We start from the raw sequence: 20,365 nt of genomic DNA, 5'->3' as shown, positions 1-20,365 counted from the left end.
AGGCGCCCCAGAGCACCTTTTTTCTTTGTGAAATTCTAAATATCCTGTTTGGTTTACTTCCTTTTCAGTGTTACCTATCACTTTTACACACCATTTTTAGAGTATATGTAACAAGACAACCTTGTACTTTGATCTCTGGAGTCTAGATTGTGAGCAGTTTAAGCAGAGGGAGAGTATCATATTCATCTTCATGTGTCTGAACAGGCTCTCAGTATCTTGTGTTTAGTAAGAGTTCAGTTACATTAAATTACATTGACTCAATCTGATTGTCAGTGATGTTAGGTTGAAATGAGGTGAAGCTGGAAAATAGTGAGATCAGATTCTGGCCTGACTTGATGACCCTTAGCTAGTTGAGATGAGTTTCTCACACATTCTGAATACTAGCGGTATTGAATCTATACTCTCCCGTGATGAATTAAAGAAAATACTGTCTAGATAGTGTCTGATGTTAAAAAAATTAATTTTAAAGTTAATTGAAACACTGATATATCTTTGGTAAGGTAGCAGATGTACCCTGTTTTAAGCTTGTTTGTACTTCTTGTGATTTCTAGATTTCTTGTTATGAACACAAATTGCTTTTATAACTTAAAAAATCCTATTTATAGGATGCCTGGGTGGCACAGTTAGTTAAGCATCCTACTCTTGGTTTCACCTTTGGTTGTAAGTTTGACTCCTGAATTGGGCTCTGCACTCCGTGAGGAGTTGGCTTGAGATTCTCTCTCCCTCTGCCCCTGCCACTCATGTGCGCATGCTCCCCCCCACCCCAATAAGTAAATAAATAAGTCTTTTTTAATCCTATTTATAAGATTTAAGTAATTTCATTACTTTGTGGTCACATAGGTAGGAATCATAATATGATCATAATATGATACATTAAGAAACAGTTGATGTTTTCCTTATTACTTAGTGGTAGTGAGATTATATATCACAGTTGAAAAAAATTGGGTTCCAATAAGTTTAGACATGCGTTTTTAATAGAACTGGAGCCCAAGTTAGCTGATATATGTATGATTTTATCTATTATTCTTGTTTTTAACTTCGCATTTTATAAATGAACTTACCCAGGGACACCTGGATGGCTCAGTAGGGTAAGCATCTGTCTTCGGCTCAGGGCATGATTCCAGGGTCTGGGATTTAGTCCTGCATGGGACTCCTTGCTTGGCAAGGAGCCTGCTTCTCCCTCTGCCTGCCACTGCCTCTGTTTGTGTGTGTGCATGCACGTGCTCTCCTCTCTGACAAATAAATAAATCTTAAAATCTTAAAAATATAAAAAAAATTTTGAAAAAAAATTTAAAAATGAAATACCCAGGTGTAAATTTTCTTTTTAATTTTTTAAGATATTATTTATTTGAGAGCGAGCAGAACAAGAGAACACAAGTGGGAAGGGGTGGGTGGAGGGGCAGAGGGAGAGGAAGAAGCAGGCTTTCCATTGAGCAGGGAGCCTGACACAGGGCTTCATCCCAGGTCCGTGGGATCATGACCTGAGCTAAAGGCAGACGCTTAACCAACTGAGCCACCCAGGGACCCCCTCAAGTATAAATATTAATATCAGATTTGCCTAAAGTATGTAGTATGTTTTTGTGGGTGTGGAAAATCCTGAAACTTGTTTATTTTCCGGAGATATCATATAAGGAATCCCAAAGCTGTGTGTAGCTCACATCTCGTGAGCCTTCTGGGCAAAGAAGGGGAACCTGGTGCTGATGCCCTTGTAAACCAGAAAGGCTTTTTCCCTTCTTCCCCCACTTACCAAGCCGCCTGCCTCCTTGCTTGTCTGCTAGGAACATACCTAAAACTGTGTTTGTAAATTAGTTTAATTCTGACTTTTTTTTTTTTAAGGTAAGTTTTTGTTTGTTTGTTTGACAGCACAAGTGTGGGAGCAGCAGGCAGAGAGAGAGGGAGAAGCAAACACCCTCCTGAGCAAGGAGATGAATACGGGGCTTGATCCCACAACCGTGGGATCATGACCTCAGCTAAAGGCAGCCGCTTAACTGACTGAGCCACCCAGGTGCCCACGTTTTTAATTTTTTATTTACTTACTTTTTAAAGATTTCATTTACTTATTTGAGACAGAGAGCACAAGCAGGGAGGATGGTCAGAGGGAGAGGGAGAAGCAGACTCCCTGATGAGCAGGGAGCCTGTTGGTCACCAGGCTCAATCCCAGGACCCTGAGATCATGACCTGAGCTGAAGGCAGATGCTTAACCAACTGAGCCACCCAGGCACCCCATGACATTTTTTAAATAGGAAACAACTTGAGGGGCAAGTAGCAGAATTAAGTGTCTTAGTGTAAATGGTTTGAGTTACAGTAATGTACTGTTCATTATAGTAAGGATTGATACTAGCCAAGCACACTGTATGTTGTCTCTTGTGCTAGTTTAGTAGCAAAAATGAACATGTAAAAGTATGTAAGTTTTAAGACTTTAGGTAATATAAGTTCTTATTTTCCCTGTTCCATTTACTCAAAATCACCTTCTCTGGTGTCTTTCACTTGGGAATCCAAATTATGGAGGAAATAGGCACCTTTAGGAACAAACTAGCTTATTTAAGAGGAAGGCTTTTTAAAAATTAGGTCTTTAAACTAGATGTGGCTCCAAAAAATGAAAAACCTACAGTTTGCTTTGACTTTGAAAAGGCTCAAATGCTGGAATAAAAGTGAAATTTCTTAAAGGTGTTAAAGGTCTATAGGGAGAAAAAGAAAAAATGATGGTATCTCCTTTAAATGTGAGAAATGAAAACAAAATAACGCAGTACTATAATATCTGATACGAAATTTGCGAAGGTATTTGGAATGATAAGAAGAGGGAGATAGTGTTTGAAAATTAGAGATTTAGAATCCATGAGGATGAATCAAACCATCTCCCACTTCTCCAGTTTACTAGAAGGAAACTCGTCCCACATACAGCCCTCCATTCAGGAGCTTTTGCTCATTTCTCTGTGAGAGAGTAAAAAACTACCAACTGCGTGTGGCTGTTAAAGGGTTTTGTTTGAAAGGAATGATAAGGGGAGCAAGGCTATGTTTGTAAGCAGCCTGTAAGCTGATAATGTTGAGGAGTGGAATTTAACAGATGCTATTGAGTTAGGAGGTTTTAGAAGTACGTATTTAGTGCCTGATTGGTATTGTATTTTATAGGTATAATGTGATTAGATGTATATCTTTATTAATATTAGATTCAGAAGGGATAATTTAGTAATCTTAGAATATTTTTTGAGTGGGCTTACTAATTTCCTTTCCAGAAGGGGGATAATTGACTTGTGTCCACTTGTCATAGTAAAATTTTTGTTTGCCATTGGTTATTCTTAGCTAAGGCTGTTCTGGAGAGGATTAAAAAATGAAATTTAAAAAACTGATCAATCCTAGAAACCTGCGTCTGGAGGCTTGGAACTTGACAAGAAGGGTCACGATGATAGTACAGCAAGTGAATAGGAGAGGCTAACAAATAACATTATATATAATCTAGTTTTGTCCTAATTCATCTTTAAATTCCTGTTTAGCACCATGCCTGGCTAATGGTACTTGCTACATTAATATTTCTTTAAATGACTAAGTAGAACTTGATACTAAGGTCTCAAGGTACTTAAAGTTTAATTTGGAGACAGAATGAACTCGGAATTTGGTTCTCTCTGAAACCAACAATGAGAGTTCGTAGAAGAAAGGCTTATACGGACTTGAATGTGACAAAGGATTTAGGTACAGGTGGAAGGGTATTTCTTGTTGTTCTGTCAGAATCAAAAAGGGTGAGTACTGTATTAGCAGGGTAAAGAAAAAGCCTGTGAAGATACTTCAGTGAAGTAGGTTGGGGAACAGTGAGAAAGTTGAATCATTGGGTTGGGGACCATATTATGGATGGCCTCTGAAATCTAGAAAGAGATTTTTGAGTGTTGGGATATTCTTAGCAAAATGGTGTTTTGGAAAGATAAGTACGGCATTTGTATGTAGGTGGGAACAGAAGGCACAGCTATGCTTAAAGAGCTAGAAAACTGAGCCTCTAAGTTTTATCTACCTCTTGTGCCCAGAAGCACACGGCAGAACTGGAATTGAAGCCAAAATATTGAGTGATGTTCTTTCCATTTCATCCCAACTATTCATAATTGTTTACATAAAGATCATACCAAAGTAAGTGATTAAAGATCAGAATAGTTCCTCTTACAAGATATTTACATTTTTCAAAAATAGCAGTTTGATCTTAATAGCTTTCTTATATGAGGATATTGACATTTTGGGCCAGATAATTCTTTGTTGTGGAGGCTGTCCTGTGTATTGTAGGATGTTTAGCAGACAAAAATGCCTCTAGACATTGTCAGATGTCCCCTGGGGGCAAAATCACCTTAGTATTGTCTTACAGCATACTTACGACACAGCCTCAACCAGAAATATTTAGTGCTGAATTGCAGGAATAAGGATTGCATTCTAGTACTTGTTCCCTTTACATTTCTAAGTCATAAAATAGTAATGTTCTGAAAATTAAGAAAAACTAATTTATTGTACAAATGTGGGCACTATTTGAGAGTCAAGGGAGTGCTGGGGTGCAAAAACAACAGGCTTAAATTAGGTCTTCCCTGACAAACGGGATAACCGTCATCCTCGGAGTTAATCACCTCAAATGCATTTGGTACTTAACTATGAGTAGAGTAGTATGTTAAGGTGATAAGAAGTAGGCATGATAAGGTCAGGAACACGGCAGGGATGTCCATTATCACCACTGCTATTCAACATAGTACTAGAAGTCCTAGCCTCAGCAATCAGACAACAAAAAGAGATTAAAGGCATCCAGATCAGCAAAGAAGAGGTCAAACTCTCACTCTTTGCAGATGATAGGATATTTAACCTAGAAAACCCAAAAGACTCCCCTCCAAATCTGCTAGAACTTGTACAGGAATTCAGTAAAGTGTCAGGATATAAAATCGATGCACAGAAATCAGTTCCATTTCTTTACACCAACAGCAAGACAGAAGAAAGAGAAATTAAGGAGTCAGTCCCATTTACAATTGCACCTAAAACCATAAGATACCTAGGAATAAACCTAACCAAAGAGGCAAAGAATCTGTACTCAGAAAACTATAAAGTACTCATGAAAGAAATTGAGGAAGACACAAAGAAATGGAGAAATGTTCCATGCTCATGGATTGGAAGAACAAATATTTTGAAAATGTCTATGCTACCTAAAGCAATCTACATGTTTAATGCAATCCCTATCAAAATACTATCCATTTTTTTCAAAGAAATGGAACAAATAATCCCCAAAATTTATATGGAACCAGAAAAGACCTCGAATAGCCAGAGGAATATTGAAAAAGAAAGCCAAAGTTGGTGGCATCGCAGTTCCAGACTTCAAGCTCTATTACAAAGCTGTCATCATCAAGACAGTATAGTACTGGCACAAAAACAGACACATAGATCAATGGAACAGAATAGAGAGGCCAGAAATAGACCCTCAACTCTATGGTCAACTAATCTTCGACAGAGCAGGAAAGAATGTCCAATGGAATAAAGACGGTCTCTTCAACAAATGGTATTGGGAAAATTGGACAGCCACATGCATAAAAATGAAACTGGACCATTTCCCTACACCACACATGAAAATAGACTCAAAATGGATAAGGACCTCATTGTGAGAAAGGAATCCATCAGAATCCTTAGGAGAACACCGGCAACAACCTCTTCGACCTCATCCGCAGCAACTTCTTCCTAGGAGCATTGCTGAAGCAAGGGCAAAAATGAACTTCTTGGGACTTCATCAAGATCAAAAGCTTTTGCACAGCAAAGGAAACAGTCAACAAAACCAGAAGACAACTGACAGAATGGGAGAAGATACTTGCAAACAACATATCAGATAAAGGGCTGGTATCCAAACTCTATAAAGAACTTACAAACTCAACACCCAAAAAACAAATAATCCAATCAAGAAATGGCAGAGGACATGAACAGACATTTCTGCAAAGAAGACATCCAGATGGCCAACAGACACATGAAAAAGTGCTCCATATCACTTGGCATCAGGGAAATGCAAATCAAAACCACAATGAGGTACCACCTCACACCAGTCAGAATGGCTAAAATTAACAAGTCAGGAAATGACAGATGCTGGCGAGGATGCGGAGAAAGGGGAACCCTCCTACACTGTTGGTGGGAATGCAAGCTGGTGCTACCATTCTGGAAAACAGCATGGAGGTTCCTCAAAAAGTTGAAAATAGAGCAATTGCACTACTGGGTATTTACCCTAAAGATACAAATGTAGTGATCCGAAGGAGTACGTGCACCCAAATGTTTATGGCAGCAATGTCCACAATACCCAAACTGTGGAAGGAACCTAAATATCCATCAACAGATGAATGGATAAAGAAGATGTGGTATGTATATACAATGGAATACTATGCAGCCATCAAAAGAAATGAAATCTTGCCATTTGCAGTGACGTGGATGGAACTAGAGGGTATTATGCTTAGTAAAGTAAGTCAGTCGGAGAAAGACAACTATTGTATGATCTCCTTGATGTGAGAAAGTAGAGATGCAACATGGGGGTCTTGGGGGGTAGGAAAAGAATAAATGAAACAAGATGGGATCGGGAGGGAGACAAACCATAAGTGACTCTTAATCTCACAAAACAAACTGAGGGTTGCCAGGGGGAGGGGGGTAGGGAGAGGGTGGTTGGGTTATGGACATTGGGGAGGGTATGTGCTATGGTGAGTGCTATGAAGTGTGTAAACCTGGCGATTCACAGACCTGTACCCCTGGGGCTAATAATACATTATATATTAATAAAAAACAACAAAAAAGGAAGAAGTAGTTGTGAACTATGGCGGTTGGAAAGCCTTGTGAAAAAAGCAAGTCTTGAATTGATCTTGAAATGAGGCTTGGTTTAGATCAGGAAAATGGGAAGGAAATTTGGCCCCCTCCCCCATAGTAAAAAGAATTACAAAGACATCTGTGGTTTAACTATCCAGGATACATGAGATAAACATTTATTTGTCTGGCTTGGCTGGACAAGGGAGTTTTTTTTTACTGGAGTACATGGGAGAGAAGATCAAAGGATGTAGTTTTGGATGAGATAACAGAATCTTAAGAATTAAGCTGCAGGCTAAATTTGGGAAAGTTTTTGAGCAGTGAAGCAATGTTATACTGATCTGTATTTTAGCTAAATGGTAGTGGGTAGAGGATCGATTAGAGGAGTAAGTCTGGTAGGTACAGGGAAACCACTAGATATTATTATAATTGCTTTATGTTGGGTGAGATGAGGGTCTAGGCTTGAGTGAAGTTAGTGGAAATGAAAAGGAAGGGATGGATTTTAGGGGCATTAATGAATTGATAGGATGTGTTGATTGAGCACATTGAATATGTAGCGAGAGAAAATAGTCAAGGTTAGCATGAAACTTTTCATTTGTTGACGGGAAAAAATAGTAGTGCCATTTTATGTTTGTTTGGAGGTATTTGATTTTGGGGGGGGGGATGTCTGTAGTAAACCATTGGAGCTCTGACACCCAGGAGAAAAATTAGGACTGGGAGTATTTGAAAATCATTTATGTCCATAGAATGATAGTTGGTTATGATAAAACAAAAAAAGACTTCATCAAGTTAAAAGTTTCTGATAAATACAGAATAAAATAGTAGGAACAAATTTATAGTTGTATCTTGTGAGGCAGCAGTCGATAGAATAACAAAAATAGTGTGATATAGAAAATGTGTGAAGAAGTAAAAAAGCTCGGTTTTTACACTTAGATATTTTCAGACCCTTCTGTCATCACTTCTAGTTTTAGTAATTAAACTTTAATAAGCGATATGGGCAAAAACTGATGGAAAAGGAAGAAATTTAATAGACTGGAGAATAGGTTAAATTTAGTCTCTTAAAGATCCTGGCGTAATTTGATTACTGTCACTTGAGAGAGATCCTGGTTAGTTGTCAGGAGTATTTTGAAAGGAACAAATGAGGTGGAATGAATACGAATTAAAAGAGAAAAAAATTTAGTTCTCATCTTGCAACTAGAGTTTCTAAGTGGTACAATCGAGAATAACTGTAGAATTTGTGTATAATTTTTCAAGAAAAAGTGCAGTGTCCTGTTATGGATTCTTTGTAGTTATTTCTTTTGTTCATTCTGCAACATTGAATTCCTTTTCTACTACATGCAGGGCAGGTTTCTTTGGGGTTGAAGGTAGAGCATAAGAGATGATGGGGAAATACTATTCCTGCCCTTGAGATGCTTGGAGTTCCCTATGAAAGACAGTTATATGATTATATATAAATTGTATATACACAAACACAACTACAGATTCTAACAATGGAGGACAAGATCAGGTTCTTTGTAGGACAATGCCAGTTCTAAAAATACTGTCCCTCTCGCCTCTCAAAAGTATTTTATGCATTCTAACCATTTCAGTTTATGGTATATGTCAGGATTCCTCACATACTTACTCTTATCTTTCTTTTTATATAACTCAAAAGAAAAAGAAGAGAATGTTTGAGCTGGTCTTAATTCTATAAACGGAGTGCAGAGTACCATTCTCACTTCTTCTCAGGCATGCAGCATTAAAACCTTGCCAGATTTTCTTTACCACTTCAATTACCTGGTGTTTTCAGCCAGCCTGTTGTTGGGGATAAATACATATACTTAAATACAAATATGTAAACATATGTATGTAGCGAATACATGTATTTAGATTCCTCCCATTATTTTGTTCGTATTTTCACAAAGTGGATAAAATATTTAATTTTGTAATCCAAGAAACTGACTTTAGAACCTATGGGAATACTGCAAATAAAAAATTCTCTGATAAAAGAGTTGTTTACTCTTTATCGTATTAACAAACCTTTGTTAGCAGTGCTTTGTGGTTTCTAACTTTATGTTCTCATATCTTTTCTCAGATATTTGTGTGGAAACTTTCTCAACAATAAGAAAAGTATATTAATTTTTAAAACCTAACCTTAGTTGACAAATTGTTAAAAGTCATAATAGTATGCATTATCACCTGGGATTTGAAGGACATGTCGTTTACTGACTTATGACTTGTTAGCCCTGAGTACCATGGCTTCTACAGATAAAATCCCGTTCAAGGCATTTTACCAATAAAAAGTTAGTGATTAACAAGCAAAGGACCCTAAAAGAATCAGTGTGGATTATACACACACACTTCATATACATGTAACCTATGTATCTGGATGTGTATCTGTGTATACACACACACACATACACACACATTATGTTCTCTGTGGACTAAATTCTGCTGTCAGTAATTGTTATCCATGTATGTGGTTGTGGCTGAAATTATATGTTTAGTCATATGCATAAGGACTGTCATACTCTGTAGCTACTGTCAAAATTTTGCAGAGTCTGGTATAGTTTGAGACTCCCAGCCTTCCTGATGTCTTTTCTCAACAAAACAAAACACCAAAACAAACAAAAAAAGCCCCTCAGTTTCTGATTACTGCACTCTAGGTTGGTCTCACTGTAACTATTGTTTCCCAGCAGTACATGGCTATGCCTCAAACACTAGAAGATTGTCTTTTTGAAGAAGTAATTTCCAACCTCCCTTTTGTGGAATCCCAGAGAATAACAAAACTTTTGATTTTCTTAAAATTAAAAAAAAAAAACAAAAACCCAACCCTTTTCTTACTGGAATGAGAATCAGGAGAGTCGTGAAATGAAAATGGAAGCATAGAGTGTCACTGACTGAAACTTTGGAATTCGTGGTTTTAAAGCTTTTCTTTAGTCTTTTCAGCTTGCTTGCTTGCTCTGCCCTTTTTTTTTTTTTTTTTTTGGCTCACTGTGTTGTATTCTGCTGCCATACTTTCTGTTTATATGTGTATACTACCTACCCTGTAGCTAATGTCACTTCAGTGCTTGTAAACTGGTTTTTTTTTTTTTTTCAAGATTTTATTATTTGTCAGAGAGACAAAGGCAGATGCTTAACCGACTGAGCCACCCAGGCATCCCAGTGCTTGTAAACTGTGTAAGAATTTCTTAATGAATTTGCTTTGCTAATAATTACCATTATTACTAGTAATACCAATGATATAGTTCTCTAAAAACCAGAAGAGTATTTTATATTTCTTCATATAAATGTAGACATACGCCTTTAAGTTTGCTAATGGCCCAAATATAATAGTTAATGGCATGATCAATCTAAAATTTCAAAAAGACTCATTATATATATATGAACTGAAGATACTCTTTTTAATTGAGTTCTGATTTTTTTATTGTAATAGGGGGATCAGTTACAACTTTATGGTTGGTAGGGCTTAGGAAAAGAGAACAGAGAACCACAGGAACCATTAGAATGATGAATACATTGGAGTGTTTTGTTTTTAAGTAAATTCTACCCCCATCACCAGGCTTGAATTCACAATCCTGAGATGAAGAGTCCCATGCTCCACTGACTGAGCCAGCCAAGAGCCTCATTAGGCAGTAAAATATAATAGTTAAGAGCACAGGTTCTGGAGTAAACCTAGTTAGCACCTATTCATGAGTTTGTTGTGAAGATTAAAAGGAAGAGTTAGGGTGCCTGGATGGCTCAGTAAGTTAAGTGTCTGCAGTGGGTCAGGTCATGATCCTGGGAACCTGGGATCCTGGGATCGAGCCCTGCATCAGGCTCCCTCCTTATGGGGAGTTTGCTTCTTTTTCTTCCTCTGTGTCGTGCCCCCTCCCCAACCTCTCTGGAGAGTATGCTCTCTCTCACAAAAATAAATTAAAAATCTTTAAAGAAAAAAATTGAAAGAGTATTTTTAAAATATTGAAACCATGCCTGGCATGTAATAAGCATTTGATAAAATATTAATAATAGCACTTCCTATTGCCACATTGACTAAGAAAGCTTGGTAAATCGTTACAAAGCAATATATCCTAAGAATTTAAAATCATTAAATTATATTTAGTTGTGGGTAAAACCAAAGATACTTCTGTTAATGAAAGTTTTAAAAATCATAAAATTATAAAAATAGAAACAAACGTCTGTAGTCACTTTGATCTTATTTACTTTGATATGTTTCCTTTACCTTTTTTCATGTGCATTTTTAAATATTGTAATCATGGTTGTTTTATTCATTCGTCATTCAGATGCAAATATTTGATCATCTCTAAATGTCAATCACTGTGCCAGGGATTATGCATTGAACTTTGTGAAGACAAGCTCTTTTTTAGCCTCACTTATGCCTTAATAAATAGGGAAAGATGATTTTAGGGTATTAAAAACTGATTGTTTTCCTGGACCTGTGAAAGTTTACACAGTAATCTAAAATTCACTCCAATAACAATTTTATTACAGTTTTTCAACATTTAAGCTAGGTCTAAGCAAATAGCCATCTGTTTTTTTTTTTTTTTTTTTTTTAAGATTTTATTTATTTAAGAGTGAGAGAGCACGAGCTGGGAATAGAGGGAGAAGCAGGCTCCCAGCGAACAGGGAGCCCAACATGGGGCTCAATCCCAGGACCCTGGAATCATGATCTGAACCAAAGGCAGATGCTTAGCCAGCTGAGCCACCCAAGTACCCCCCCCATAACAACTTTGTTTTATTTTATTTTAGATTCTATTTATTTGACAGAGGGAGAGAGAGAGCACAAGCAAGGGGAGCAGCAGAGAGGAGGAGAGGGAGAAGCAGGCTTCCCGCAGAGCAATATAATATATTATTAGTTTCAGAGGTAGAGTTCAGTGATTCATCAGTCCTATATAGTATCCAGTGCTTATTACATCACATGCCCTCCTTAATGTCCATCACCCAGTTACCCCATCCCTTCATCCTCCTCCCCCCAGCAGCCCTCAGTTTGTTTCCTATGATTAAGAGTCTCATGGTTTGTCTCCCCCTCTGGTTTGATCTTGCTTTATTTTCCCCTCCCTTCCTCTATGCTCCTCTGTTTTGTTTCTTAAATTCCACATATGAGTGAGATCATATGATAATTGTCTTTCTCTGATTGACTTATTTCACTTAGCATAGTGCCCTCTAGTTCCATCCATGTTATTACAAATGGTAAGATTTCATTTTTTTTTAATTTTTTTTTAATTTTTTTTTTTTATTCATTTGACAGAGAGAGAGAGAGAGAGAGAGAGATCACAAGTAGGCAGAGAGGCAGGCAGAGAGAGAGGGAAGCAGGCTCACCGCTGAGCTGAGAGCCCGATGTGGGGCTCGATCCCAGGACCCTGAGATCATGACCCGAGCCGAAGGCAGAGGCTTAACCCACTGAGCCACCCAGGTGCCCCAAGATTTCATTTTTGATGGCTGCATAATATTCCATTATAGATCTTATTATATAATCGAAGTGTGTGTGTGTGTGTGTGTGTGTGTGTGTGTGTGTGTGTGTGTGTATAAAATATATCTCACATCTTTATCCATTTATCTGTTGATAGACATCTGGGCTCTTTCCATAGTTTGGCTATTGTGGACATTGCTGCTATAAACATGTGGGTGCAGGTGCCCCTTCAGATCACTACATTGGTGTCTTTGGGGTAAATACTCAATAGTGCAATTGCTGGGTTGTAGCTCTATTTTCAATTTTTTTTCAACTTTTTTTTTTTTTGGAGATTTTATTTATTTGACAGAGTGAGCAAGCACAAGCAGGGGGACCTGAAGGCAGAGGGAGAGGAAGAAGCAGGCTTCCACTGAGCAGGGAGCCCAAACGCAGGGCTTGATCCCAGGACTCTGGGATCATGACCTGAGCCGAAGGTAGACGCTTAGATGCTGAGCCATCCAGGCGCCCCTATTTTCAAGTTTTTGAAGAGCTTCCATATTGTTTCCCAGAGTGGCTACAGCAGCTTGCATTCCCACCAACAGTGTAGGAGGGTTCCCCTTTCTCGGCATCCTTGCCAACATCTGTCATTTCCTAATGTTAATTTTAGCCATTCTGACTGGTATGAGGTGGTATCTCATTGTGATTTTGATTTGTATTTCTCTGATGCCAAGTGATGTTGAGCCTTTTTTCATGTGTCTGAGAGGGCTAGTTTATTTCTAACAGATTTTTAAAACAGCTTTATTGAGATAATTTACATACTACAGAATTGCCTATTTAAAGTGTACTAGGGTTTTTAGTATTCAGTGGTTTCCAGTATATTTACAGAATAGTACAACCATCACCATAGTCTTGTTTCAGAGTATTTTCAACATCCCCGAAGAAGCCATGTACCCATTAACAGTCACTTCCCATTTCTCTTCCCCTTATCCCTCTCCCATCCCTAGGCAGCCACTAGTCAACTTTTTTGTCTCATAGATTGGCCTATCCTAGACATTCTGTTATAAACAATATCATATAGGATGCGGTCTTTTGTGGCTGGCTTCTTTTACTTAATATAATGTTTTTGAGGTTTACCCATATTTTAGCATTTTTATTGTCTCTAGTATGTTTTTTAAATGTCTCTTTTCAGCTTATAAATACTAACTTAAAAACTTCAAAAGGACAAAAATGAACAAATTATTAAGTAGGTCTTTTGTAACTAGAATGAATGTTAGAGGAATTTCCTTTTGTTTAAGTGGCTGCAAAGATGCTTTGTTAAAAACACCTTGCTTCACTATCTAGTACTCGTCTTATGAGAGGTGTTGAAGAAAGGTTTCCCTGGTGAAGTGCAGTTAATGCCAAGATGCAGGAAAAAGTAGGAATGGGCTGGCTGAGGTTGGGCAAGGGAGGGTGAGCTAAGCAAGAAGTAGGATTGAGCTTGGTTCAGGCGAAGGGAAGAACAGGCACATGTGACCTAGAAGTGAAAGTGTTGGGCTTTCCAGGAATAGAAATTAGTACCATATGGCTGTTATTAAGATTTGGGTGGTGGAGGAGGATGAGAAATGTAGCTTTTAAAGAAAAAGAGTATTGCAACAGATCACTGCTCACGCCTCAAGGGCTGTGGGGGCCGTTTTTTGGAAAGGGTTCTATCATAAGGGCAAAAAGGAAAGTGGCACAGAATTTTTAGCACAGGAATATTAACATACTCAGATACATATTTCAGAAAACAATTAGGCTTCATTGTATAGAATGGATCAGGAGGAAGTAAGACCAGGGCTTTTCAGGGTTGTTTTTTTTGTTCTTGTTTTGTTTGGTTTGGTTTTTAAGGACTTTTTTTCTTTTTCAAAATTGTTTTGACCATTCTTTGCTCTTTACATTTTCCTATAACTTTTAGAATTAGCCCATATATATGTGTATATATATATATATATATATATATATATATATATACACAAATATATATATATATATATATGCCTGTTGAGATTTTTTTTAGGGATTTTGTCAGTTATGTAGATCAGTCTAGAAAAATTGATATCTTAATAATATTGAGTTTTCAGGTCTATGAACATTTGTCTTTTAATTTATCTCAACATTGTTTTCAGTGTACCATTATTGTACTTCATCTGTCATATCCTATTTTAATTATTCATCGATAATGTTTAGAAATACAATTGATTTTTTGCCTATTGAACTTATATCCCACAACCTTACTAAACACATTTATTCTAGTTGGGTGTTTTTGGTTTTGGTGGATTCCTACAAAGTCATTTCTATATACAGGATCATGTTGTCTGCAAATAAAGACTGGTTTGTGTCTTTCTCTTTCTTTCTTAAGATTTTATTTATTTATTTGACAGAGCACAAGTAGGGGAAGCAGCAGGCAGAGGGCAAGGGTGAAACAGGATCCCTGCTGGGCTTGATCCCAGGACCCCAAGATCATGACCTGAGCCACCCAGGTGCCCCTGCTTTCTTTTCAATATGATGTCTTTAATTTCTTTTTCTTGACTTATACTGGCTAGACACTTCAAGATAGCAATGTGTAGACATGATGAGAGTTTGCATCCTTAATTTTATTTCTAGTCTGAGAAGAATTCAGTCTTTTACCATTAGATCTATTTTTCTGAAAGAGTTTGTATAGGGTTGGAAATTTTCCTTGGTGTTGATAATCTTAGTAAGTGAAGGTATCTGGGCATGGGTATTTCTTTGCAGGAAGATTTCTAATTACTAATTCCGTTTCTTTTTATAAATCTCTTCAGAATTTCTATTTCTTTGTGAGTCCCGTTTGGTAACATATCTTTCTAGGAATTTGTATAGTCTATCTAAGTTAACTGTTTGCATAAAATTTTTCATAATATTCCTTTACATCTTGTTTGTAGCAATGTTCACTCTTTATTTCTAACTTTGGTAATTAGTGTTTTTTGACCTTTTTTTTTTTTTTTTTTTGGTAAATCTAAAGATTTACCATTTTTAGATCTTTTTGAAGAACCAACTTTGGGTTTTTCCCCCCACCTTTATTTCTGTTTCACTGATTTTTACTAATATTTGTATTTTCACTCATGACTGCCTTGTTTAATTTGCTCAGTTTTTTTATGCTTAGATTGTTGATTTGAGACCTCTTTTCTTTGTTTTTAAAATTATAAATTTTCCTCTACTTCACTGTCTTCATCACCTAATTATTGGTGTGTTATATTTTTGCTTTTATTCAGCTCAAGATGTTTTCTAATTTCCTTTGTGATATATTCTTGGACCTGTGGTTTTTTATGTGTATTGTTTAATTTCCAAATATTTGGGATTTACTAAATTTCTTTGTTGATACTAATTTAATTCCACTGTGGCTTGAAGAATTCCAGGTATTTTAAACCCAGAAAGACTTTTTCATAGTTGAATTGGTCTGACCCGAAGAATGCTCCATGTGCACTTAAAAAGAACATGTATTCTGTTATTGGTGGATTGAGTGCCCTTTAATTGTCGGCAAAGTAAAATTGATTGATAATGTTCAGGATTTCCATATCCTTACTGATTTCTCTATGTAGTTCTTTTTTCAGGTAGTTAGAGGGAGCCATTGAAAAGCAAATAGGGGTGCCTGGGTGGCTCAGTTGGTTAAGCATCTGCCTTCAGCTCAGGTTATGATCCCAGCATCCTGGGATGAGGTCCCTCATTGGGCTTCCCGCTCAGCAGAGAGCCTGCTTCTCCCTCTGCCTGCCGCTCCCCCTGCTTATGCTCTCTCTCTATTAAATAAAATCTTAAAAAAAAAAAAAAAATTCTCAATTGCCTCTTTTTCCTTTTAGTCTGCTACCGTTATTAGGTATCTTTACATTTGATTGATAAACCTTCCTGATACATTTATATGTTTTCTTTGTCTCAAGTAATATTTCTTAAACTCCAGCTCTCGTACGGTTACTATTTGCATGGTATATCTTCTCATCTTTTAGTTCAACCTACTTGTGACTTATTTTGTTTGTTTTAAGGATTTTATTTATTTGACAGAGAGCAGAAGCAGGGGGAGCAACAGGAATAGGGAGAGGGAGAAACAGGCTACTCGCTGAGCAGAGGGCCCGACAGGGAGCTTGATCCCAGGACCATGGGATCATGATCTGAGCTGAAGGCAGGCACTTAACCAGCTGAGCCACCCAGACACCCCTACTCGTGACTTTGAATCTTAGGTGTTTCTTCTATAGATAATGTATAGTTGGGCCTTTTTTTTTTTTTTTTAAATCCAGTCTGACCATCTCTTCTGAGTAGATTGTTTATACTCTTGTTCATATTTAGTGTAATTATTGCTGTGGTTGGTTTTATGGCTGCCATTTTGCTTTTTGTTTTAAATTTGACTCAAGTGTTTTTGTTCTCTGTCCCTCCTTTAACTGGTTTTTTTTTTTTTTTTTTTTTTTTTTTTTTTTTTTTTTTTTTTTTTTTGGGTATGATTAGTGATTTCCAGTTGTATCCTGGACATTCTGGGTGTTATATTGGGAGACTCATAATCATATTTCTTTTTTAGTAGGCAGTCTTATTTAGATGTAGTGCATGGGATAGATGTTCAGCTCCCTGCCAGGCCATGCTGGCATTATGTCAGCAAAAGTGGAGCCCAGGCTTTTGTTCTCCTCCTTGTTGGATGGGATGTAAAATCAGCTCTATACTGGGCTCCACTGACACATAAGCGACTGCGAAAGGGAGACGAGGTGCTCGGTTCCCCTTGCCTCCTACATTACTGATGCTGGATAGGGATGGAGGCTCTATGACTTCATTTTAACAGAATTAGGATGATGAAGTTATATGTTTCACGTTTTCTTGGCAAGTAAAAACTTGACAAATCTCAATCTGTTCTAAGTTGCGTTAGCCATCTATATACTGGTGGTGTCCATAAGAATGAAGTCCCTCTTAATTAAGCCAAATACTATTATTTAAAAACTTGAAAAGCACCAGAATGAGATAAGTGTTTTTAGCAGGCAAAAGTTATTTTGAAGAAGTCTGTGCGTTTGTAAGAAACAAAGGAGTAATACATATAGTTATTCAAATATTTTTATTTGGGATTTTTCTTTAAAATTCAGGGACTGAAACACCTTGGTCTTCCTAAAAGAGGATTCAGTTATGAGCTACAATTCAGTTTATGTGTCCTCTGACAGGTTTAGAAGTACTTTGAAACCTCAACCAAAGGTTCCTTGACCAAAGAATAATTTTGTGCCAATACCGTTTGGGCCATAGTACTCCATTTTTAGACTGAGGGGTCGTGATAGGGCACTGAAATAAGAGGATAGAGTGGTAAGAGATAGTGGGCATATTCAGGGGTTATTGAAGCCATCTCCCTCTTTTCCCTTAGGAATGTACAGGTGGCTACATTAACCTTTATGTTAATGGAAGGAAGGGGCAGCCTCTATTACCAGTTAGGGAAGTAAATATAGGAATAGCAGAAGGGAAGGGTAGTTTGTCATGTAGGGTCAGCAAGACTTGGTAATAGATTATAGGTGAAGGTAAAACAGAGGAATCTAAAATTACTCTTACATTTTTAGCTTTTATAAGTGAAAGAGTTATGGTGCCATTAACAAAAACAGGAAAGCTTCCATGCATGCAATATAGGAGAGATAATGATGCTTTAGTGTAATTGATGTTGAATTATTTTATTCAAGTAGTTTATAGTAGATTCTGTCTTTTTAAAGATTCTAAAAGCACCTTACAATTTTTTTATGAAAGCTTTATTGGGATATAATTTACATACTATAAAATTTACCCATACCTGTGTAATTTATGTACAAGAAAACTCATCATATAATTCAAGAATATAGTATATTTACAGTCATGACATTGTTACCACAACCATCACCACCAACATTTTAGAATATTTCTGTTACCTTAAAAGAAATCTCTTCCCCATTCCTTGTTCCAGTCCTAGGCATTATAATCTAATTTCTGCTCTGTGTTCTTTTCTAGACATTTCCTATAAATGGAATCATATAATATGTATGTTTTTGGTCTGGCTTCTTTGAGCATGTTTTTGAGGCTCACTCTCCTTGTACTTTTTACAATTAGTGTATTCCTCTACTATTAGCTATGAAACTAAGTACGCATGAATCATATGGGTAAACTGTGACACCAGTCAGTGTAGGGAAAAGTTGTATGTTGAAAGAGTGATGATACTATTAGAAAGTGATTTCATTAATGCTTATTCACCTAAGAGGTTTTGTTTGCTAAGTATTTGCTAACCTAGAATATCTGTATTTGATAGTTATCACAATTACAATGGGAATGCTGTGACAGAGCTTGATTATGAAACATTTGTAGTGTTTAACTTGGAAAGAGAATGAGCCCCCCCCTGGTTTCTTTTTGTTTTGAACTGTTAATAAGTTATTTAATAAATTGATATTTCATTCCATTTTTATCCAAATAAACATGGATTGTTGACTAGAGAAATTATTTACCCTGTTAGCTTTGATTATATCTTGAGAAGAGTTAAATAGTTATGTAAGTGACACATCTAAGTTAACAGTAGGAGAGATGAGAAAAGAGATGGAAAATGTATATAGTGTCACTAGCAAGTAGTTCATCAATTCTAGTACGATAGAGATATATTTAAGTATTTGTGCCAGAACACACTTCATTTTATTGCCCTAACTTTGATCAGTGTAAAATGTGAAATTACTAACTCCTGGCCTTATTGAAACATTTAACTGTGTGGATAAATCTAGTTATGTTTTTGTTTACTTCATTAATTCCACTTAAAGTGTCTTAATTTGGGAACCACTCTGGTTAGAATTCAAGTAACTTCACATTTTTCATATGGCATCATATTTGAAATAAATCAGTATCAATTGACATAATCTAGACCAATCTGAGGAAAAAACTATGAAGTAGAAAAACTAAGTGTTTCCTTCTGTTGTCTTATGCTTACCTTTTCTTTTTGCATCCTTTCCACAGGAGCTTATAAAATACTGTCCTATTCTTCTTTCCCGAGAATGAAATAAACTTCATAAATGGATTCATACTAAGTTATTAAGGATTTATAGCTTGAAAAGAGGGCTGTAGAGTGTGTATTGCTTAACTAAAAGGAATGAATCACTAATAGGAGATTTTTTTGTGTGATTTATGGTAGGAAGGGGACTGGGAGGTGGAAAATAAGGTATTTATCTCCTCATTCTGTCTCCTAGACAATACTTAATGGTATGGTTATATTAAGGAGTTGGCTAAATACTAGTGAAAACAGAATTAACTCTTGTAAAGACAGATGTTTACTCATAGTTTTTGTAATGAGACTACAAGAAAAGTTAGACATTTTAGGATTGGACAGTTGGCTTCATTTGGGTTTATTTGAAATTTGAAATTTGGCTTGTTTTAGTGTCATTATCTTTTTATGCATGAAGTAAAATGTGGATGATTTTGAAGATGATCTGTGACATGTACAGTGCCCCCTCCCAATTTAAATCTGTCCAAAAGGATCTCTATCTTATGACCTTATGCTTAATAATGAATGCTACCCTTATGTTTTTGTTTTCTTCTAGGCTGTATTCATCACCAAAGAAAAAACTTACACCAATGCAGAAATCAGTTAGCCCATTAGTTTGGTGCAGGCAAGTTTTGGATTACCCAAGTCCTGATGTTGAATGTGCTAAAAAGTCTCTTATCCACAAACTTGATCAAACTATGTCAGGTATGTCTATAATTTTACTTTTAAATTCATCTCTTTCTTTAATAAAAAACCAGATAAATGTTGAGTGGGTATGTTTTTAGGAAGGCTGTTCTTTCTTTGATAGTGTTTTTTGAATCTCGTTGTGCATGCCGTCGTGAGTTTTTGCCATATGCACATAACCTTGTGCTATAACTTAATAGCTTTTGTCCCAATCTTTTCATTTTTATTTCATTTCATCCTACAAAATAATATCCATGGGAGCACCTGGGTGGCTCAGTTGGTTAAGCGTTTGCCTTCGGCTCAGGTCATGGTCCTGGGGTCCTGGGATGGAGCCCTGCATCAAGCTCCTTGCTCAGCTGGGAGTCTGCTTCTCCCTCTGATGCTTTCTCCTGCTCATGAGCTCACTCGCTCTTTCTCTCTCAAATGAATAAATTTTTAAAAATCTTAAAAAAAATGTCCATGAAGCAATAGGTTTTATACAGCAGGGTTTGTTTGTTTTTTTTTTCCTCCCAATACAAGTTAAAACAAATAACTGTTTAAAAAAAAAAAAAAAAAAAATA

At 36.7% G+C, this 20,365-nt stretch overlaps 1 protein-coding gene across 2 annotated transcripts in view; it reads left to right on the top strand.

Annotated features, from left to right (window-relative positions):
* LOC111149220 (SLAIN motif family member 2) overlaps positions 1-20,365 on the top strand; it is a 94,086-nt gene that overhangs the window by 16,048 nt on the left and 57,673 nt on the right. For both annotated transcript variants that reach the window (XM_022506168.1, XM_022506167.1), the window contains exon 2: positions 19,678-19,826. In XM_022506168.1, the coding sequence (XP_022361876.1) occupies positions 19,678-19,826 (149 nt within the window). The remainder of the gene's footprint in view (positions 1-19,677; positions 19,827-20,365) is intronic.

Source organism: Enhydra lutris, unplaced genomic scaffold (assembly GCF_002288905.1).
Source record: "Enhydra lutris kenyoni isolate GAN:26980312 unplaced genomic scaffold, ASM228890v2 scaffoldscaffold21, whole genome shotgun sequence".
Lineage (NCBI taxonomy): Eukaryota > Metazoa > Chordata > Mammalia > Carnivora > Mustelidae > Enhydra > Enhydra lutris.
The sequence above is the reverse complement of the archived record's forward strand: the minus strand, read 5'-3'. Positions and strand labels throughout refer to the sequence as shown.